Below are 25,040 nucleotides of genomic sequence, written 5' to 3' on the forward strand. Positions count from 1 at the left end.
GGACTTTACTGCCCCACCGGCCATCTGTCCGTCGAGCTATGTGCCCGGCTCCCTGCCACTTCATTTTCGCAAACATTTGGGCTATGGCGGTGTATTTGGTGAATTTCTTACTTTGTCTTTAAGAAAATAGTAAGGCCTAAATAAATCTGTGCGTACGATGTCACAGGAGGCTAATGATCATTAAATAAATGTACAATTAAGTTGTAATAAATCCTTGACATTTAATTACTAGACAATAATTAAAAGTACAAACCAGCTTTGATTCATGTTAAGAGCTCGGAAAATAATGATATAATTGTTCGCATTAGCCACATTATATCATTAATATTAATATCTTTAGCAATCACATCTAAATATATAACGGTTTATTTGTTTTTCTTGTATCGCAGTTAACGGAACTGTACATTTTTTGTTATTTACAATAATTATAAATCGTATTTAACTTTCATATATTTACTACGAACTGGCGCTATGTAGGAGTAAAATTTGGCGTATTGTTTCAATTTACTAAGGGACGAGACGAGCAGGACTTTCAGCTGATGGTAATGGATACGCCCTGCCCATTACAATGCAGTGCCACTCAGGATTCTTGAAAAATCAAAAATTCTGAGCGGCACTACAATTGCGCTCGTCACCTTGAGACATAAGATCTGATTTGCTCATTTGTCCAATAATTTCACTAGCTACGGCGCCTTTCAGACCAAAATACAGTAATTTTTACACCTTACTGCTGCACGGCAGAAATAGGCGCCGTTGTGGCACCCCTAATCTAGCCGGCATCCTGTGCAAAGGAGCCTCCCACTTGTGTATATTCTACACAAGACCATACAAGTTTATGGAGAGATTGTGGATGTAAGTATTGGGAAAGAAGTTAAGCGTCCATTCAATAATCATAACGAAGTACGGAAAAGTGCTCATTACTCAAATATTGAGAGAGCTTGTATATAAAGGTTCACAGAATTGGATTATGTCAAATAAACTCCTCTGGGAGACAGGTGTTGTAGTATGCATTTTTCTCGAAATAATACAGAAACATTTCAAATTTTATTAAATATAGTACAATAATAGTGTTGATTAAGCATGTATTGTTACGATGTTTCACAGCGAACAAGAATGGTTCACAACAAAGTTAAGCTGTAAATGTTGATTTAAAAAAAGTGGCAATGTGTTACTTACCACTTCTTCTCAGTAAAGCACAACTTTTTGCGAAGTGGCGGTAAAAATAAAAGAAAACTTGACTTTCACAAGTGTCCTCTCTTTGACCTAAAAAAATATAACTTACGTAGGTACGTACTAAAGTTATTTCTAATTCATGAATTTCTTTTACAACGTACACTTAAAACGATGTATTATAATAATAGTAATAATACTATTGACACACTATTTTACACAAATTATCTTTTATCTGCAGATGAAAAAAATTCACCTCTTATTGAAATTCTCCATTTTTTCCACGAAAGTAAGATTGTTAATGATTTTTTTGTTCTAAATTATGCATCGAATGACACGCATACTCTAGTTATAAATGCAATTTAGTCATTAAAATAGTTTCCTAGTTACATCGAGAAATATTATTATTAGTGTTATTAATTTGAATTATCTACAATCCAGTTGTAAATCATCGAACTCAAACTATTGCTGTATAAGTGGTATATAATAAAGTATTATTATGAAACAAGCCATATTCTTCAGAATTCACTCCAAAACTTTAAATAACATTCCAAAGTAGGGATTAAAAAAGATTTTTTTGAATAATAATGTTGTTTAACATTATTTTGAAGTGAGAACTTTATTTTCTGGGGTGTGTATGATCTTTAACGTTCCTCTATAACATAACTTTTGTTTGTCTAAAGGCTCGAGATTAGCAGTTCAATCAGTCACAACAAAATATACCAGAGTAATTTATGCCCCATTATAGTTTTGTATAAGTATTGTAAATCATATCAAATTGTAAATCATATCATTGCCCAGTAATTTCACTACCTACGGCGCCCTACTGACCGAAACACATTAATGCTTACACTTTACTGCTTCACGGTAAAAATAGGCGTCGTTGTGGTACCCATAATCTAGCCGGCATCCTGTGCAAAGGAGCCTCTCATTGTTAAAACGATTCTGTGGCCTCGGTTTCACTTGACTTCCGAGAGAGAAAGAAAGAGGGAGAGATTGTGGCTGTAAGTATTATAAAAGAAGGCAAGCGTACATTCAACAATCTTCAATGTACGGAAAAGTGCCCACTACTCAAATATTGAGAGAGCGTGTATAAAAGGGTGCACAGAATTGGATTGTGGTATAAAAACTCCTCTGGGACACAGGTGTGAAAATAATTGACGATGCAGTGCCGCTCAGGATTCTTGAAAAGCCAACAATTCTGAGCGACACTACAATTGCGCTGTAGTATTATGTGCTAAAGTGTTCCTAATGTATTTTACATTTCCAGCAGGCGGAGTCGGATCGCGAGAGCGGCGCCAGCTCACCGGAGGGTGGTGGTGCGCGTGCGCAGAAAGCTGAGAGGAGTCCCTCCCCGCGCACCCGCACCCCGCACCAGCACCTGAATGGCTCCAGTGAGTTCGTACTGACATCTTTACTATTCATACACATACCACATGTGCGCGATAACTTGAACCCGTGATAAAAGTCATAAAAGGAATTTATTTTCTCAAAATTTATTAATAAGAATTCTTTTTGATGTCATTCCTTATATACTAGTCACTACTACCGCTTCGGAACAAATGGCACTCTGAGAGCGTAGAAGCAGCGCAAGAAACTCTCCCAGCTTTTTTTTGCGCTCTTTTTAATCAAATATACAATATTGTATTGTGTATTGCTATAAAATAATCAAAATCTAGTCCCAGGCTGTCGCATCACTTAGATATTCAGCTGTGGTATAGTAAGATTTACGACAGAGCAATTTTTTAATAAAACATTTAAATTTATTTATAGATAATGCCTGAACAGTGGCTGGGACTTTATTATAAAAGTGTATACATTTTTTGTTTTATCCTTATAAGTTACATTAATGACATTAGCATTATTTCCTGTAAATCGGATATCAAGTTATTGCCATAAGTTGTTTACATGTCGTCACAAACTTTTGGTAAACGGTGATTTAATTTCAAAACTTTACGATGAAACAAATCTTCCTTGTACGGGCAATTTAACTCATCAGTTGATGAATTCCCATAGTTGAATATTTTTTTTAATAATGATCCAACCATATTAGATATTCGCTAATCAGAACGTAAATGGAATCATAAGTGAATGATAAAATTTCATAATTTAATGATTAACTTCAACCAGGAATCATCATTTTTTTATGCGAAAAAGTAATGAGACGACCAAGATGTTTACCAGATAGCAATACGCCCTGCCCATAAGAATGCAGTTCCGCTCAGGAAAAAAAAAACCCAAAGTTCTGAATGGTTATGCAATTAATTGTTCTCATCACTTTGACACATAAGATCAAGTCTTATTAGCCCAGTAATTTCACTTCGTACGGTAGGTACCCCTTAAAACTGAATAGTGCTAGCATACTACTGAATAATTGCAGTAAAAAGGCACCGCTATCCTATCAGTCTGCCGGCATCAAAGAAGAAAATTTACAAAGAAGCCTCCCGGTGGTAACTAATGGTCTCATTGCTGTACCAATTTTAACAGGACTTTTTATGCCAATACGGAACGTGACGAGCAGGACGCTCAGCTGATGGTAATTGATACGCCCTGCCCATTACAATGCAGTGACGCTCAGGATTCTTGAACAACCCAAAAACTCTGAGCGGCACTACAATTGCGCTCGTCACCCTGAGACATAAGATACTAAGTCTCATTTGCCCAGTAATTTGCACTAGCTATGGTGCCCCTCAGACCGAAACACAGTAATGCTTACACATTACTGCTTACGGCAGAAATAGGCGCCGTCGTGGTACCCATAATCTAGCCGGCATCCTATGCAAAGGAGCCTCCCACTGGTGATCAACTTTTACTGGCAGATAGTCCATATTAGAAGAAGTAACTAAAGGTTCTATTTTTTCAGAAAATACATAAACTACTTTATATTTATAAACCACTTCCTACCCGCCGTAGTTTTCGCGAACTGATACGGATTAGGGACCTTCAGGATTAGAACATATTCCACCTTAAAGGCCGGCAAAGAATCTCTTCTTCCATGGTTTTCCTTACTATTTTCACACCACATGAGCCTCTTACCCGTTTGCCCTCTCTTATTAAAAAAAGAAAATGGAAACAACTTTATTAATGGAATTTATCTTATAAATATACTACATGATCGAGATGATATTGTTAGTGTACAAAATAGTTATGAAATCAAAGCTGCGACCGTCCGGATTGATATAAGAGCCATAATATTCTCAGAATTATCAAATGAGTTTTGAGTAAACAAATTTTGTTAATTATTTAATAATATCAGCTTTAGTAATTTCTTTCTCATCAATTAATATTTTTTTTGCTGTATATTGCATTTGCGTATATCCTGCAAAGATTTGTGAGGCAAACCTCAAAGGAGACGCGAATTAATGACGAAACTTGAGTAGATTTTGTAAATAGATAATATTGACCTGTTAAAGACGTAAAATCCTTAAATAATTTGAGTTGGGGGTGAAAAATTAGAATCAATAACTTCAGGGACTTATAAAGGGCTTAGATTTAATAGAAGGGAACGAAACATTGTTTCAAGTGACGACGGACATATCCAGGTTGTATTTAATGACGTTGTACGCACATTGTAAATAAATAAATATAGTAATTTAAGTGCTGGCAATCAAAGTAAATCAAGAAAAATATTGTATATATTAGTAAATTACGAGTTATAGGTACAATTCTGTGAATGTTTAACCAACCAATTTACTATTTAAATTATATCTATGATAAAAAATAACTGACCGTCCCGTTTGCAGTGGCGTCGATGTTCCAAAATCTGCAAAACTTGGCCAACATGCAACAGGGGATGCCAATGTCGCAGCAGATGTCTCAACTGGCTGCCAACCTGCAGGGGCTCACCTCGATGCCATCTAACCCTGTCATCAATTCACCACTCAACTTGAGTGTCAGTGCACCAGGTAAGATATGTTTTCCTGGCGATTGTTAGGTTTTAGGGAAGAGTACAAACAAATTTCCTGGAAATTTGATCATATTAAAGACTCCTCTTGTGGACCAATGATCTGGTCAGGATCGCCGGAATAGGTTTTATGAGGGCAGCGCAGGACCGACCGTCATGAAGATCTTTGGGAGGAGCCTTTGTACAGCAGTGGTCGTATTTCGGCTGATATAATGTTGAAAGACTACAAGATTTTCTGTGATAATGCAGTCACACATACTTGCCTTCTTTGGACATGTATCGAGACGAGGCAGCCAGTTAATAGAACGCCTTGTCGACCAAGGCAAAGTGGAAGGCATTAGACCTCACGGAAGGTCACCTATACGAGGAACGGGTCACATCAAATATACTATGGGTGACCCCGTGCATGAGTGTACTCGAATGTTCTCTAACAGACAGATATGGTGAAACATTTTGAGGTGATTTACGTTTGTCCCTATTCAAATTCAAATATTTTTATTCAAAATAGGATGTGACATCACTTATTGAAAGTCAAAAAAACTACCACCCATTCCAAAATGAACGCCTCAGGCCTGAGAAGAATGGGCGCGGGCTAAACTCAGCGGGCTTTGTTTTTCATCAAAAATATGTTTTACAATTGAAGTAACATTTACAAAGTAACAAAGTATCATTGTACCACCAAACTTATAACATAATACTTTTGTTTTGACATTTTCTGGGATCCTGTTGTAAAAGCATATACATTGGCCCCACAAAAGACTTACTAACTCGATTTAGCCGAGTAGAAGGCATTATAAGCTTATTATTCATTATCATTAATATCATTAATTATAGATTGGAACTTCTTGACATCCACGACCACTCTACCAAAAGCGTATCGAACAAGAAGATACACTTCTATCTTAGCAAGTTTAAACACCTACGGCCATACAAATAAACTTGGTATAAAGTTATGAGAATAATTCAAGAATACGCAATATGTTGACTGTACCGCTGACAACACTGTCAATACAACGATAATTCTGATGTTTCTGAATGTCAAGCAAATAAACGCGGGAAACGTTATACGTCCGTATAAACCAATCATAAGCAAAAGGTTTATTTTGCATATTCTTGGTTTATTTGTAAGGCCGCTAGATTTTGTAGTTAAAAGAGGAAGACATAAATGAAACAGATAGATCTAATAAGCGAAACACGCTTTGTGCATTAAAACTCTCAACTCCAGAATCACGTGGTCGGTGGCACTAATTAGGTGATTACCGAATCCAATCGATTAATGATAGCTGGATAGCGGCCCGCTCGCCTTCACATTAAATCTATGAGGTAATGGACGAAAAAACCTATTTCAATAATGATTATAATTACATATTTTTTTCACTAACCCACGGTTACGACTGTTGCGGTATCATTAAGAGTTTTATTGTCTCGATAGACCTAATTATACATTTTTCGGCTTTAATCGATGCAAAGGAACGGGCGTTTATTACAAATGTGAAATGTCATGGTTGGAATGAGTACCTTACGAGTTACGAACTCTTTGCTAGTGGCTGTATTGTTGGATCGCATTGGTTATGGTCGAGGAAATTATTTTGTGTTAAGTTTTATTGTCTTATATTGGCTTCTCCGATTTTAAAATGTTATTTTATTAATTATGAATAGAAAGTATTTTACATTACTACGGATTGTTACCATGACGACTAAATTCCGCTGATTCGAATCGATAGGTACATTATGTTTTATAATGTTTTATGAATTTTAATAAAGTTTAATGCGAAATTATGCGTTGTACAATACACGTCTGATAGCAATGCCAAAAGTGTGCTTAAAGACCATGTAAGCACACTTTCTCCGTTCTCCGTAGTCGTGTGTTAACTGTCACTGTAAAAATCAAATCTAAGCAAAATAAATGTTTTACATTGCTGCTTATTGACGAAGAACATTGTAAACAACTGGAGTAAATGCGGCAATGTATTAATATAGCTGTCGAATCTTATTATGGTGTTATTTGTGGCATGTACCATATATCGGCTTCATTTTTATGCAACATGATTTGTCTTTGTATGTATAGAACGTCATTGGGGCTATAGGATTTTTTAAACTAGCCCAATCATATTTTAAAATAATGGCTTAGAAACCTATAGTTAGAACTTTAATACCCATTATGGGTTCAATCTGAGGTTCAGTTACTATGTGTATTTATTTAATAGGCAATCTCTGTCTGTATGTTCTCTGTTGTAGAACAAAGACGTATATGAAAATCTGTAACTTTACACGAGGGCACTTCAAAGATTTGAAACAACATTTTTGTATAATATTTTTAAAAATGATATAATCTATTTCTTTCTAAATATTTGGATAATTGGATGCGTGTATAATATGACTTGCAAAACAATAAATAGGATTAGATTTTTAAAGCAATTGCATGCGTCATTTTGTTTCAAATCAAATTAAAGTAACTCTATTCATGTAGGTCAACGAAATGACACTTACTAATATCGAAAAATATATGTTTTCTTATTGAATCTACCACTACTTCGTAAAGGGCTAACGAGAAGAAGTGGCAAGAAACTCTTTTTTTTGTTATGATCTCGAGGCCCCATTAGACTCTCGGGTTCAAAATCCGGTGCATACATTTTTGTGATTATTTTCACACTCATCCTCATACTCAAAAGACGCATTTATTCATTTATACGTCTAGATAGACTCTGACAGATGTGAAAATGTCGAATAAAATGAGGTTGACAGTTAACCATTAATTTGTGCAATGCAAATGCAACTAACAAATTTATATTCAAATATTTTTTTCATAAAAATGGTTACATGGTTACAAAGTAATATCGTACGATTAAACTTATTATTTAACAGATTGAGGGCGGTCGCTCCATTCCCAATATGTGTTATTATTAAGAAAATCATTTATGTTATATTATTATAAACAAAAGAAACGTTTGTGTTTTTTAACAAACGCAAAGTGACATACAAATCGCTAGTGTAAGACGTAGCACGTCTAAAGTAATAAGCCTGGCCTGTTTTCATTGGTTGTCTAGCAGCAAGAGGCCCTATTTAGAGCCTCTCTCTCTAGAGAGATTTATAGTCATGTCTAGATAGACATATATATTATCTAAGCCTGATACAATCAGTGGTTACAGCCATTCGTCCTCTCCAACCTGTTGAAGTCGATTTTACTTACAATTTCTGCCTAAGCCGAAACTCGTCATTAGCCGTGAACATCTAGAATATGATTTTTGATGTCTGTCTTGTAGCTGTCTTGATTTCCTTATTTTTCTGTGGATTTCTTTAATCAGGTATGGGCTCCCCGAATCCAGTGAACAATAACAACATGCTACCCCCAGCGATGCCGTCGCCCATGCCACAGCTGATCCTGGCATCAGGTCAGCTGGTGCAGGGTATCCAAGGAGCACAACTGCTGATACCAACTTCTCAAGGTATGTAATAAATAAGTCTGCTCTAACTCGTAATAATTTACTCTTATTCTTAAAAAAGTTACATTGCCTTTCGAAAAAGGATAGCTGATAAAATGATTGCGAAACTGAAGTGGCAGGGGGCAGGGCAGATATTTCGACGGACAGACGGCCGTTGGGGCAGTAAGGTCCTCGAATGGCGACCACGTACCGGAAGATGTAGTGTTGGTAGGGGACCTACCAAGATGGACCGACGATGTGGTCAATATCACGAAATATGTTGGATGAGGGCAGCGCAGGACCGATCGTCGTGGAGATCTTTGGGGGAGGCCTCTGTCCAGCAGTGGACGTCTTCCGGCTGAAATGACGATGATGATGTTTGTTAGGTCTCTGACGTTGTTATAGTTAGGTCACTGTCTAACAAAACACGTGTCTAATACATGTTTAAATATATTTTTTGTAATAAAACCGCAATTGTTTTGGCAGGAATAGCTACGCAGACCATCTTGACAATACCGGTGAATCACGTCAACTCAAACGACCAGATGGTAAATCTAGCACTAAACAACGGGCAGGTTGTGTCAACGTCACTAGCAAACCTCCAAGCAATGGCCCAACCGCATCAGCTACTCAACTCAAACGCACCGCAAACGCCAAACATTCGGCCAAACATGTTAAACCCAAGTCTATCCAATGCGCTGCTAAATCCTGGCCTGCCGAACTTCTTATCCAACGGTGCTACAAACGCGCAAGAACTCTTACAAGCGCTTCAACAACCCCAAAGCAACCATAGCCTTCTGCAGACTGTGCAACAGAATAATATGTCGCAGCAAATGCAGGATAGAAGATCTTCTTCACCAAGAATCGAGAGGCATTATAAAGAGCGAGAAAATTTCGAAAGATTTGCAGCAGTTTCTAGAGAACGAAATGAGAGAGAAAACTCCGGACCGGCGATAAACAGTATTAATAGGTAAGTGTTTTTGAAAATAACTTACATTAGAGAGATATTTTGATATATATTATATTGATTACGTATTAACGTTGCACAACAAATAAATTTCCTAAACTGAATTTATGAACGATGCCGGACTCAAACCCGCGACCTCTCGCGTTCCCTGCGAGTGCTCTTCCATTGAGCCTACCTTTCGAGTGACGTAAGGTTCATAAATCTTGATATGGCTCATATCAGGTTGTGGCTTCATCTACAGGATCTACTTTACAGTTGATAACCTGCTCAACCCCAATATTTGCATATTAGGAAATTGACTTGAGATGTCGCTCTTGTAAATCTAAACCATTTGTTGTTTTTAAAGTCGATGTATGACGTAATTTTTAAAACATATTCAAAAAAATGGAAAACGCTAGACCGTATAGGCCAGTCAATAGAAGCTGCAATTAAGTAAGAATAATTATTATGATTGATTGCAAATGTCAATCGATGACATAACATGTGTATATGTTTTTGAGTTTTATTTATGTAATTAATCCCAGAAGTGAGGATTATCACTTTAAAAACATAATAAATTATTTATTTTCTAATGATTTTTTATTAAGCTGAAGTTGAAGCCAGGTCAAAATCACTAGTGAAACATAACCGAGATACTCACACATATCCAATGCTTGTGCAATGACAAATGTTTCTCATAATCTAGTGACAATGAGTGTAATTACCAGCGCGCTTGTGTCTAATGTCTAATCAGTGCCTTATTATGACTGTGGGTACCAGAATGACATTGTATTTGTACGCGGCACATTCATGTTCTTTGTAGGATTGATTTATTATTTTTCTTTTATTTAAATAAAATACCTTTTAAATGATTGAAACGCGTGTCATTGTGGTTGTATTGCCTCATTATGTTTTTACATAAAAGTTGCAATCGTCAGGTTGAATAAATAATATTAAAACATAAATGTCTAATATAATAATACAGTTAAAATTACACGCGTTTCAATCCTTTAAAAAGTATTTTATTTAAATAGATTTGCAACACTCGCGTTAATAAAAATAAACTATAATTATTTTTATATATTAAATTCAAAAGTTAATATAATGGTTAGTGCGTCGTTAGGCGAAACCGGGTAGAGAGACCTCTGTGCTAACATTAGGACCCTTGTACATAATTATCAACAATAAACAAGACCATTGTGCATTTGTAATAAAACTCTTTTTAGAGGGTTAGCTTAACATTGGTTAATAAGTAAATTAATATAATTTATTGGTCCGGACATTTTGTTGACTTTGCAGTTAAGTGGCAAAAACCTTTAGATTAAGGATTGATCTCCGCCCGCTCCAACTAGATACCGCAGGCGTAGTCGCAAAGTGCAGCAGCTAATACTACGCCCAAGTAAGCGTACTTGAGCCAGTCTCGAATAAATGTGACGTTGACGTGCCACATGTTCTGTTTAAATTCGCTCATAATTCAAACTGAAATGCCGGGTTGCGTAGTCAAACTTTGTAGAAATAATACTACAAGAAATAAGAAAGACACTGGGATCACATATCATGAGTAATTATTTTGTATTTTATTAATTTCAATGTAACATAACATAACGTACACTTAGCGTATGTTACAATATTTGAAAGATGCCATTGAGTGTCAAGATGCCAGGCATACAAGCATCTAATAGTTGCCGCAATAACAAGCTATTGTTCTTTGGTAGTGCGGTATCTAATTGGAGCGCAGCGGAGACCAAACCTTAATCTGAGTAATTACGTTTAATTAATATTTTCTTTATATTGAATTGAATAACATCTCTAAAACGTCTTGTAAACTAAAAATAAAAACGTAAACACGCGACTTATATTAGCATATTCATTCATTTTAAACGAAAACATTCTAGATTTTATCTCTGCTAGCGTCGCCCGCTATTTATGTTGCAACATCATAATTAGCTTCGAAATATTTACTGCCTTCGATAAGTAACTATTAAGTGAAAATTAAGTACAGAGTACTGTCTAAGAAAACTCGTTCGATAAATTTTTATTCGTAAACGAAATAGGGAACACAGAACATTATAATAAAAGCATTTCTGTTTTGTTTATAGATAACAAAAAAATTAAAAGTCATATTCTTTTACCAACCCCAGTTCATTGGGCTCAATAAATTGATTCATAAATGATTGGTGATCATGAATCAACCACCAATGGGAGGCTCCTTTGTACAGGAAGCCGGCTACATTATGGGTACCACAACGGAGCCTATTTCTGCCGTGAAGCATTAATATGTAAGCATTATTGTGTTTCGGTCTGAAGGGCGCCGTAGCTAGAGAGTTACTGGGCAAATGAGACTTAACATTTTATGTCTCTAGGGGACGGGAAGACGTAGCTTATCACGCACACTAAACTTATATTCCTGGCATCTTTTTATCAGTTGTCTAACAGCAAGAGACTCTATCTAGACGTATAAATTATGTAAGGGATACATCATAATTCTTAAGGAAGATTTAGATTATTAGTATGACAGATAGATGACAGCTGTCAAAAGTTGCGTTTAGTTCCTTTAATTGTTCACACTTCAGTTTATGTTGTGCTTAGCGACGTTTTAGTTAAACACACGCTAAACATTGTTTTGATTTCGAAAAAGATAAACTCCATTTTAGAGATCGTTATTGTTCACTGACGTTGTTATAGTTAGGTCACTGTCTAACAAAACACGTGCCTAAGCCATGTTTAAATCATTGTTTTGTTATAACATCGCAAGAGTTTATTTTTGAAGTTATACTTCTTTAGGCGCGTTATGAAAAATTATGAGGTGAAATTTTAAGATGCGCACGTATCACTGTAACACAAGAGTAACAGGGTGAAGTTGGTTCCTAAAATTCTCTGACGTTTGCGACATTTGCGACATTTGTTATTTTTTTTTGGTATCTTCGTCCATTATTAGGATAGGCAAAGGGTTCAAGCCCGTACAGCCATATTCGTTACTTAATAATTAATTGTAAAAGCCATCGTTGCAAGATTTTTACAATAATGTTCATTCTTCAAATGTAGAATAGCACGAGGAATAAATAATTTTAAGGATTTTTGCTTTGTTAGGCCAAAGAAGTATAACTTCTTGCGTGCATACATAAAGTATACACACACATATACACACTCTTTTAGTAATATAATTATTGAGATTTTTTTATTATCTATGTATATCATATCATAATATACCTAATTTGTAGTTGTTTTTAGTATCATCAAAAAATATCGTAACTTACAAGTTTCTAATTTTTCTATGATTTACATTTGCTTAATTGTGAGATCAAATCTCAGCAAACTGTTGCCTTATTAACTGGTACTAAATATATCAATACAGTAATTGTTATGAGGAAAAACCACGCCACTTCACAATTATCTGTCTTAATTAGCTACTTTATGCTAATTACAGGCAGGATGTAATTCACTTGATATAATTATATAATGTGATGTACGGACAGCGGACAAAGTGATAATTATTGCAAACTGTACTTACTTGTATGAGGTTCGACCTGTTTTTTGCATTCATTACTTTGTATGGCAAACAGAAATTGTATAATTATTTTGATTCATTAAGATTATACGCTTTTTATTTATAGGTACATATTTAAAATATAATTGAACAGTCTGTCTGTAATATCAATATAACAGCTTGCTTTGCCATATGAATTATTTTTAGAGTAAGACCGTTTCTTGGACATTGCAACATTATTTTATTTTTCTAAAATAACCTTTGTTACTCTATATTACATCAGCTACCTGTCAATAAAAGTCCCGTCAAAATTGGTCCAGCCATATCAGAGATTAGCCGGAACAAACAGACAGACTGAAAAAAATTGTAAACCAATGGATATTTAGTACATTAATAAAAAGTTGGGTTTAATTAACTATGATATATTGGTTCAAATCCTGAAATCAATACTTGTAACTATACTAGTAAATAAGTACCTATAGTAAAATAAGACTCATTTTCTGGTTACGATCGTGCGGAAAAAGACAGAGTTTGTAAAGTTATATTTCGTCATGTTGCACACTTAATAAGTCTTATAGTTCTGCTAACTTAACACCATGGCTTCGTTTCTTTCGCATCTCCAGAAATGCACACATAAATTTAAATTAGATTCTACAGACTATCAATATACCTATTCTAATAACACTACATATATAAGATTTCAAATAAAAAAAGTTATGAGTTAAAGTACTCTTGCATTAACATAATAAACATCTCATAACTCAAATTTCGTCTGAAACTACAAAATTTGTCAATAACTATTGAATTTTTATTAGTATTTCTTTTAATTGTCGTATCTATTCTGTTTTATTTTTTTATAAACGCTCTACATGTTTTTAGCTGTAAGGAATCATATTAAGTAAGTTAAGCCTTCCTTATCACCTCTAATACATTATATATTAGATTGAAACTTCAAATAAACAAACATGCAGACTGATCTTCGGTAAGGCAGTTCGTAGGAAATGCAGGGCCTTTCATAACGGCACGGAGAGCTTACTTAAAAAGCCTATTTAAGGAAAACTTTGTTCTAAACTTAGCTGTACCGTAGAGGAAGGTTACTAAAAAAGGCGTCCTCACAACTAGTATTTTAGCAGATATGGCAATGAAATTGATAATTATGTATTATTATACTTGGGTATACTATATTACTGGAAATCTTTTAAGTAAAATATTTTTAAAAGATCAATATTGCGATTTTAGATAACAGTGGCAATACTACTTCGAAGTATTAATCACGGTAAACGATTTACTAAATAGCTCAGTTTCTTTAAATCTGAATCGCCCCTGATCAAAACTAACATTAATTTTCCGAAATGTGTTATGTTAAAATATATTTCGTAGATCACGGCATATTATTTCATTAGAGCGTCGATGGTGTAATAGTTATAACCGTTCTCACACCACGGCGCTCCCGGTTCAAACTTCGCCCGTCGAGTACCAATGTGTTTTCGGTTTTTGTGTACGTTTATTCGACGCTTAATAAGGACGGCAATGCTCTTGTGATTCCTCTGGTGTTACAAGAGAGTATCGGTAAATTTTGATTATCTATTCAACCTTTAGCACATATCTCAAAACAGAATTAAATGTATTAACCGGTAAGATTTATTTATGACCTAGTGGTGGGAGATATAAGGTTTAATTAAAATCACATGTTTAAATCGTGTCAAAGTGTTTGTCAGCGACGAACTAGAGAGATAAGTTTAGATATTTCGATTCGTGACTCTTAGGGCTATATTTCACCGGGACATTGCTGTGGCGCAACCAGTCGACTCTACCAACAAGCTGTGTACAGCATAGAGCTGTATAGATCTCACCTGGTGTCGATCGGTTGCGCAAACATTGGTGGTGCGAACAGCTCGGGCGCGTCATGACCCTGGTGGCTGGTGGTTAATATTAATTTCATATTTTTATTATTGTTTGAATGTTTATAATTCCATTAAGATAATTTTTGACACGAAGTTGTTCTGCTGTGACATAATTTCATTAGAAGAAAAGCAAAAAATTAAATAATTATTGTTATGATTGAACTTATACAAACTTAGTATTTAATAAAAAGATATTAAATTTTGATATGAAGTTTTGTACATATGCATTTGTTTATGTAAGGTAAAGCGCACCGCATTATTTCAGCAGAAAAGTATACCAAAGTAACATAAACGTTATGCAACTTAACGCAATTCACAACATGCCAACAGAGCACAGATGCAATTAAAAGTATATATAATTCTGTATAATATAATCTTATCGTTTATAATGTTAATAGGTAATGTATAGAGTCTAGTGGCTTATCAAACAGCACCGGCTAATGCAATTAAACACACATAATTCTCCTTAGCAGCGAAACTTGTTTACAATCTAATATAACTTGTTTCTTATCGAGATAATTAACTTTTGAATTAAATATTTCATATTAGTAGAAAAATATATCTGTTAATACAAAACAATAATAATTATGATTAAATTACATTAAAACTATCATTACGGGGAGGTGTACCAAGAATACTGGCAGCATGTCCGCGATGGATAGCTGGGCTGATCCGTTGACCGAAATAGCTGCCAGCGCTTGGGTTTCCAGTAAATGCGTGTAGATTCTAGATAGAACTGTAGCGTGTGAGTCCTCCTTCACACGCGGGATCATTTCAGAACTAAAACATCTAATACTCTCTAATGCATAGGTTCTAAATATAGTTCTTAATATAGTCTAAAATGGCAAAAAAATACACGAAAATACTCTAGAAAAAAACATATTCTCAAAGTGGGCGGTGAGCAAAATAAGGTTGAGAAACTATGGGTCTAATTCATTATTATATTATATTTTATATTGGGCCGAAGGCCGACCGTTCTTACTTTACTTAATTCTCTAATATATCCCGTTATTCAATTACTTTCTTACTCGCGTCAATATTATAATTTGAATCATTTATTCTTTAACTTTAGCTTCACGGCCAACCATAGAACAATGAGCTCTTATATGCGGATAAGAACTCCTTGTTACTGTACTTTATAGTAGATAAGATTCACAGAGACCGACATATTTGCGATGTTTGCTGTCTTCGGCAGTCAAAGCAGCAGCCCTAGCACCAACTGACATAACTTAGATATGACAAGGAGCCAGAGTTTCGACACAAGTTGCGTCCCACACCAGCGCCCTTCCATGTGTCCAAGCCACCAGAGTCATTCCCTCAGGACGCTTGCCAGATGACAGATGTAACATAAATTTAGAAGTAGATTTGCAATCACTGTTGTGGTTTGTATTTAAGGGTGCGCCACTTGTGAAATTACTGAGTTAATGATATTTAACATTCTATCTCTTAAAGTACTTATACGCAATCGCGTTGCCGCTCAGTAGTTAAATCAAGAATCGTCAGAGCTTCTCCGTCTTAAGGGGCAGGGCGTATCGTTCACTATCATGTGAACGCCTATCTTTTCTCGTCACCTTTTATCATAAAAATACTTTCAGTTAGTTCTATCTTATCCAGATTTGATAGCAAGCAAGCCTTCTTTATTTTCATATTTTATTTTTTTATCATAAGTTAACTGTAAGTGAAAATCCCATTAAAATTGCTAAAGCTGTTACGTAGCTTAGCCGGAATAAAGAGACGGACACGAAACCAAATATATTCAATATAAACATGTGTTGTAATAATGAGTATACTATCTAAATTCCCAAAATTATTCGACTAAAACGCTTCTAGCATATATTATTTAAATATATATAACTTAACTGAATGGCTTAAGAACTAACATAAACAAAACCAAACACTGTACGTATGATATAACGAGGCCGCCTACGAATACAACGCCTGGCGCAATACATAAAAGAAAATCGGTTTGGCTGTTTTTGAGATAAGCGTGTACAAACACACAAACAGAAGTCTAGCATGGCAAGATGGATTTAATCAATTCACATATCAATTTGTAATACTATTGGTAGCCACTGTTAGGACCAGCAAACGCAAAGCTCTGATACTATCGGACAAATTAAATTAATACTCTTGTTCGTCCGTACTTCACCTACATAGTAACTAAGTTTTGAAGTGGATTGTACTATAATACATCCATTACAGTAAATTTATGTGTGCGCCAGTACTTCAAAGACATTAACTTAATGCGACCTCATAATTACTAGCTCGAAGCATTAATTCTCGCATCCATAATTAAGTTTAATACCTCATTTCTGTTGGCCTACAATCTAGATAAATATTGTATGTCATTTGACGTCTATTAAAGTTACATTAAAATGTTAAGTCATTGTGAAATCAACGGTTGGTTTGTTACAAAAAGGTTTTTTTCTATTTTACGCCACACAAGGTTGTTTGAATAAAATTAAGATGCACGAATGAAATATAGGGGCTACTAAAATGTCAATCACCGCAGCTATAAATTTAGAGAATTGGAGAATAAAACACATTTATGTTTCACTAACTTTACTATCGTTATTTTATGCCGAAAACGTAGTTATAACTGTTAATTATTACGTGTTCCAGCATCATTTATCTTATATTTTTCTAATATTACTCATGTTTATATATCTCATCTACCTATATGTTAGAAGTCTTGTGATGGACACTATGTCCATAAAACAAGTCATTTTTTATACATCAGCATGCATTGCTAACACTTAATAATTGACAATTGGTCTTACATATTTTTTTATTTTCATAAAAATATAGTTATTTATTGAATAAATCAAATAAACGTAAGTAACTGATTACCCTAATTATAGCTATCTAGAAATAAATCTATTCATCATAAAATTTCGTCATATCATTAAATTTCTTAAGAAAACACTACCATTAAGCGCTGAGGAAATAATAATAGCTTGTACTTTTTAAAAATAAATAACTTAACAATGAGATTTCTAGCTACTACAACTTACAAATATTTTACACGTTAAGAATATAGACATATGCTTTAAGCACGTGTTAAAGAGTAACGGGTAATGAGGAAGAAAGTTGTACTCAGACATTACTGGACTTAAATAAACGATTTGTTACATATATCTACTATGTCATAAAAACAAAAATAATTTGCGTTAGCAGACGATTAAAACTTCGAGTCGATCCGCACAAAACCCGCCCGTATATTTCAAGTTCCTTCTTATTTCCATTCAAATTCTAACACTTAGTAGCCCGGAATGATTCACGCGTTATAATTAAGTTTGATAATTACCGCAGTATGTAACATTAATAACAAAATCATCTTGTCATGTTTTTAAAATGTTTATTAGTTAAAACAGGTGTTCGTATATTACAGGCAAATTATTATGTGTTACTCCGAACTTGAATAGCTTAAGGCAAATTGAAATTATACTTCATGGTTTCATTTCTGTTATTTGTTGATAGCTGAGTTTGAGCTGTATTCTATAGATAAAATTATTTTAAAACATTTGAAGAATTTAAAAGTGATCCATCACAACTAATATTGTTGATAGCTATCCAAAAATAATTATGAACTATAAATGAATATTTGTAAATCTAAATCAGAATCTCACCTTGATACTCAAGTTTCGACTTTCTTAACATTTAAGTCATAACAAACTATGCATAATAATAGTCAACTCTTTGATATATTTTTCCTTCATGAATCAAGAATGTTTCATGTGAAAGTTTTTAATGAGTTTTTTAATGACAATAAGGGACGAGAAAAGCAGGACGTTCAACTGATGGTAATTAATACATCCTGCCTTGAATTCTTGAAATTGGATTCTTGAAAATCCCAAAAATTCTGATCGCCACCACAATTGCGCTCATCTTCTTGAGACATAAGATATTAAGTCTCGTTTAACCAGTAATTTCACTAGCTACGGCGCCCTTCAGACCGAAACACAACAATGCTTACACATTACTACTTCACCGCAGAAATAGGCGCCAGCCGTTGTGGTGTGAGCGTCCCACTAGTAGAGTACTAGTTTTGAGCCTAAAAATGAAGATTAAAAAAATAACATCATTTAAAAGCAAACCGATCCAGAAATAGAATATTGTTCTAAATATGGACAATTCTTTCTAAAGCGAAATAAATTCCTCATGTATACAATAAATTAAAAATTCTTAAATAATTGATGAAGATGGCAGCCCTATAGCTAAAATAATTACTTTGTATATGTTCACACAGTAAAGGTCGCAGTGACAACAAAATGGGCGTTAATTATTATCGACTTGAATCAATAAATAAAACAATATGGAACTTGAACTATTGTTTATATTTAGATCAATAATTTGCTCTATATTTTATTGTAACATAATCATATCACTGCCTCGAGCATTAAAATAATCTTCTTTGATTAACGCGAGTGTTAGACATTAAAAGAAAACACTTTTAAAGGATTTAGTTAAGTAACTGTTTTTACATTAGATTTTTGCGTAAAAGTTACATTTTTATTTTATTTTAGTTAACCCGACGTTTTGGTCTTGTCTTTCCAGATCTCGTTTTCCCCTCGTATTCCTCCTGAAAACGAGATCTGGAAAGAAAACAACCATCACACGTTAGCTTAATGAATTAATTAGTTACTTAATGAAAATACCTCAAATGTTAGACCCATAAAGTTGCGTGTTAATAAACTTTCCCAGTTCTTGAAAAAACTATGCCCATGAAAAAACTAAGACTTAAGACTATCATGTTATTTAAATAATTTGGCTTGCCAACTGGAGGGCACTGGTAGTGTCATATACAACAGACTGAAAAGACACATCATTCCTAACCTTGCTGATAGATTCACCACTGGATAGTCAGCATACATGTAGATTAGTTCGATGGAGCTGTCTAAAAAAAAACTACATGACAAAAATTACCCACCAAAGAGAAAATAAATTGACTTAATGTGCTAGACACAGATCACCAAGATGGCAGAAAATATCAGAGGTGAAAAAAAAAGTGTGCATATTGGTGTGGGTATTTGGATGACAATAGATCCAAACAGACACACATTGACAGCGCATGGGGTTCGCAACACAATCATCCCTGCTCACGTAAACATGTATTTGTGAGGAGCTGCGTCACATAAGTGTTTATAAAAAGCGTGTTGCAGCGGATGAGGCACTAATTAGCCCGCAATTACTGCTAATGTAACGCGCACTTAATGGAACGAGCCTCGTTATGTCCCACGGGTCCACTCGTCTCAAACACACCCTATTGTGTTTACACATTTTAATGTACGCAGTCGAGTCTATTTGAATTTTGCGGTGTTTGCCATTTTGTTGAGTTCGCGGTTAGAGATATTAATAAGTGTCAATGGTTCAGTCTCTGTTTTAGGTGAAATGCAGTTATTATAAATATACTTATAAAGTAATAATTTGTGTGTCGTACAAATTATACCGAATCCAAACAAAAACATATAAAATTTGAGTCTGCTTCTCTGTTTGTTCGTTTATTTCTTTGCCTGTATGTTTAATTAAAATTTTTCTTGAATATTAAAAAGAGTTCGGAACTATATATAAGCTAGATGCTGATAGTATTTTTACTGCTTTATTGCATCGCGTGTAGCATCTAGTGCATTAAATACCATGGATATTCATGTAGAAAGTGGATAGTCACTATGACGTCAGTAAGATGGCGACCTTTCCCAATTACAACGCGCGGGGATTTATGCATACAATTTTTTTATATGAATCTAATTTGTTTACTTTGTGTACAGGCTTGCGTCATCGAATGGCGAGATAACAATAACGACGTCTAATGCGAATGCTGGACCTGGAAGCAGCACTGGCAGCGTCAGCTCTGGACCACACACGTCACCTCACGCGCCTCTCAAGTTGTCACCTAGCTCGGTCAAGTCTCCAGCGCACGATGACGACCTACTCGCTGATTCACCAAGTAAGTTTTACAGGAGACTTTTTTTTATGAAAATAAGTGGCGAGATGAGCAGGACGTTCAGCTGATGGTAATTGATACGGCCTGCCTAATTCAGCGCTGCTCAAGATTATTGAAAACCCCAAAAATTCTAAGTGGCACTACAAGTGCGCTCGTCACCTTGAGACATATCGTATGTAACAAACTTTATTCAATTAGGCTTAAACTAAGTGCTTTTCAATCGTCACTATAAATATTTCTTTTAAATTATTGAGTTTACCATATGTTCTGGTATATATAAAAGTAGAGCGCGTGAGAAGAACATACCAGCAAATCAACGGCCACTCTTTTCAATCAAATAGAGTATTTTACAATGGTTTTAATGTTCACGACAAATTATTGGTTTGTAAGGTGCTGCATCCAACATGAAAAATGTTTAAATACTATCAAATATTTCATTAAATTAAATTAAATAATTAACTGTATAAATATTAATTAACGAATATTGGATGGATCAACCTTTAGAGTTTGAATTCATTGCCCATCCTTACACATGCTTCGTGAACATGATGGTCATTGTATCAACATGAGTGTCATTAATATCAAGACTATTAAAGTTTGACAGGACAGTTAGGCAAGCTGAAGCCTTTGTAAGGTTTGATCTCAGGAGGATCAAATTTGTATAATGAATATGAATGTTTGTTTGTGAGTTATAAGATATCCAATGTTTATGTTATAAGTTTATGGTTGCCTGGTACATCGAAATTAAGACAAAGATTCCCTCAGTCATCGCAGTTTTATTTTTTAATGTCAATACGGGACGAGACGAACAGGATGTTCAACTGAAGGTAAATGATACGCCCGGACCACTAAAATGCAGTGCCGCTCAGAATTCTTGAAATACCTAAAAATTCTAAGCGGCACTACAACAGCGCTCATCAACTTGAGACATAAATTGTCAAGTCTCATTTACCCAGTAATTTCACTCGGCGCCCTTCGGACCGAAACACAGTAATGCTTACACATGACTGGTTCATGGCAGAAATAGGCGCCATTGAGGTATCCATAATCTAGCCGGCATCCTGTGCAAAGGAGCCCCCCACTGGTAAATTAAGTTGGGAGTATGCTTAAGTCTAATCGGTTTTCAAATTACAAAGTATAGCCAATATTGCAATTTGTATTTCTGGCTTACATATGCAAATTATATTTTGTTTTATGAATGTTAATTCTTTGCTCCGTTTAAACTTATTAATAAAACATTGATATATTCTTATTAAACGGATGACAAGCGAGCGTACTGGTCATCTGATGCCAAGTGATCACCGAAGTCAATATTCTTGCAACACAAGAATCCCACGAGCGTAGTGGACTTATAAGGTCAATGTTGGCGATTTTTTGGGTATCCATGTCGTAAAGAGCTGGACAGCGCTAGATTAGCAGCTTTGGCAGAACATTGCCATCCAAAATAATCCCGAACACACATGCATCCGGCGGCGTTTCATTCACCTCATTTCTATCAAAATCCATATTAGTAAATAAATTCACGTCGGAAATGATTCTGAAGGAATCGACTGAAAAGAATAGTATATTACGCACCTAGGGAGAAAAGTAGGTCTTTCCCACCCGCGCAATAGCCGAGGGTGATAATCGCGGGTGGATATTTTTTCCCACCTGGATGAAAATCTTTTAGTCCCTCGTACGAGGGAAAAAAGTCGTCTTGCCGGGAGAGAATCGGCCTCTTTTGCCCCTCGTACCAAGTGGGAAAAAAATTACTTCATTGACTATAAATGGGACAAAAAGAGGTAAGATAACTGTTAATAAAGCAATTTGCGACTTCCATTCACCAATGTACTGCAAGCCTAAAATACACTACAGCCATTTATAATCTCAAATTAAATTGAATCTAGACGAGTTTAATAGAAAAGTTTCTGCAACAAAAATAGGTCAGAGAAAATAGCAGTTTGAATCGATCTGTCTCGAAACAGACTCCTTATTGAGAAAAACATTCGTTTGTCCTGGAAACTAAGTTCGTTTGTCCTCTGAATTAACTGGCACTGTATCTTATTATAATCATGTATAAATTTGTTATAGATAGATTATAATGCCTGTATTTAAACGTCATATTTTTATTGACGTAAATACGTCCCTAGGCGCGGTGGGCACATTTTAGTAGGGGAAAATGGGTTCTTAGTTTCTTATGGGTTCGCGTCATTGATGCTTCTAACTAGCGCTCGCGATAAAATAATAATTGAAAAAAATATATACACACTTTTTGGATGGGTCAAATCTCGTGAGTTCTGACATTTGTGCAACATTAGTTCTGTGTATATCTTATCAGTCTATATATGTAAACGAGTTGTTCAAAACATACAAACATACATTATGTTTGTATGTTTTGAAAATCAATTAAAAATAAAATAATTTAATTATTATTAAACCTTATAAAAATTAAATTTGAATACTAAAAGTTCTAAGTTACAACTGCCAATTTTTTTATAAAAAAATTCAGTTTAATTATTTTTTGATTATCCTATTATTATAATTTATGCCTATGTTTGTATGCGTAACTAAATATTAATGAAATAGATATATAAAAGTCTGCGAGAGATCCTTGTGTCGTTTCTTCTCTTTTGAGCGTTATTTGTTACCCAAGCGATGATGGTAATTTAATTATGACTTCAAATTCGTGAAACTGTCAGATTCAATAAATCAATGATAAAAGCAGTATTATCTTGGAGACATCTTGATAAAAGAACAGAGAACAAACTGACGGACTGTGACTAAAAGTGTGAGTAGATAAAAAGATTTGACAAGTTTTAAATCGGCATTGACAATTTGCTTATAAATTCGCTCTCCGTAGTTCTCTCGTAACATGTTGAAACTGTAATTGTGAGAGTATTTCTTGATTTATTAATATTATTCGCATAAAAGAATAATATAGTCAAACAATTCCAACATGGCAACAAACTACTATCCACAAAAATAGCGTCCTTGAAGGACGATTTCACGTTTCAGCTTCAGATTTTGTGGTTTCGTGTGCTCGAAGTTAAATGGACGAAACCAAAATAAAGATGTTCAAAATGACACATCTGCAGTGTAGTCATTTTAAAATTAACAAATGCGGTATATATGAAAAATAGAAGTAGAGAAGAGAAGAGAATAGAGAAGACGTGCTTAAGAGTCTGCATAGTGCTGCATGGCACCAGCGACTAACAGCACAGTCATGTCTCATCTGCAAAAACTCATCCTAAAAAGGCACCGTTTAATCATATTCAAAAGTATCTTTAAAGTACTATCACAAATTTAAACTTGCATTACATTTCCATCGTCACTGACAACTTCTAAACAATGTATCGGACTTTACCGACACTGTATAGAATTAGCCTTTATAACATTAGACGAACATCGTACACCGCCTGAATGCTACCAACTAATGGATCGCCTCTGCTTAGAGAAACTTTTATAGATAAGTAAAACCTAGTTACAGTTTCAATGTATTTAGACGAGATTGTTGGCGATTTTGTAGTGTTTCACTGTTTAATATTGTTAATTTACCCGTTTTGTGTTGGGTCATTGTAAGGCTTATTGACTCTTTTCTTATTATAACATGATTTTGTTACGTTAAGATTTAGTTATAAAAAAACATCTATGAATGTCAATATTGGTACTGACTGAAAAGTTTCGCATAAGGTTAAATAAATGGGCGTTTTACTAAATTGATAAAAAACTAACTAACTTGATAAAAAACTAATTAAAAATATTTGTTAATCATGCTATTTGACGTTTGCAGAAAAAACTATATTGTTAAAAAGAAGATAAAGGTAATGTAATTAATACAACCAATAAAAATATATACATTATTATTTAAATATAATTAAATTACTTTTATACAATTTCTAATCGAAATTTATATTTATTTTACAACTTATACATATTGGAATTTGTTTAATTCTCGTCAATTGGTTGTAGGTTAGTAGACATTTGAGGTACAAGAGGCTTATAGTAGCTGAAGTACGATACAAAAGGTCTAGTTGACCAGCTAACATCTGGGTGTCGAATTTACGTGACGGAATCCGTGTGCATCGTAATAAAGAAGTATAACTTTAAATCCTGTTTGAATAAAAACACATTTTTTCCATAATTAAAACTATTAACACAAACTTTACTTATTTAAACTAATAATTTGATTAATTACAAAACGTAACAGCCGATTCTTAGTTAGATTCCGAGTTATTTCTCGAAACATTACAAATGAACAAGAATCGCACGATTAATATAGGAATA

The 25,040-nt window shown here is 34.5% G+C and overlaps 1 protein-coding gene across 5 annotated transcripts in view; it reads left to right on the top strand.

Annotated features, from left to right (window-relative positions):
- Positions 1–25,040, top strand: part of LOC126972789 (POU domain, class 6, transcription factor 1) — a 190,874-nt gene that overhangs the window by 137,989 nt on the left and 27,845 nt on the right. For all 5 annotated transcript variants that reach the window (XM_050819835.1, XM_050819836.1, XM_050819840.1 and 2 more), the window contains 5 exons: positions 2,441–2,564; positions 4,914–5,075; positions 8,380–8,520; positions 8,983–9,466; positions 20,602–20,780. In XM_050819835.1, the coding sequence (XP_050675792.1) occupies positions 2,441–2,564; positions 4,914–5,075; positions 8,380–8,520; positions 8,983–9,466; positions 20,602–20,780 (1,090 nt within the window). The remainder of the gene's footprint in view (positions 1–2,440; positions 2,565–4,913; positions 5,076–8,379; positions 8,521–8,982; positions 9,467–20,601; positions 20,781–25,040) is intronic.

The sequence above is a fragment of the Leptidea sinapis genome, chromosome 27 (assembly GCF_905404315.1).
Source record: "Leptidea sinapis chromosome 27, ilLepSina1.1, whole genome shotgun sequence".
Taxonomy (NCBI): Eukaryota; Metazoa; Arthropoda; class Insecta; order Lepidoptera; family Pieridae; genus Leptidea; species Leptidea sinapis.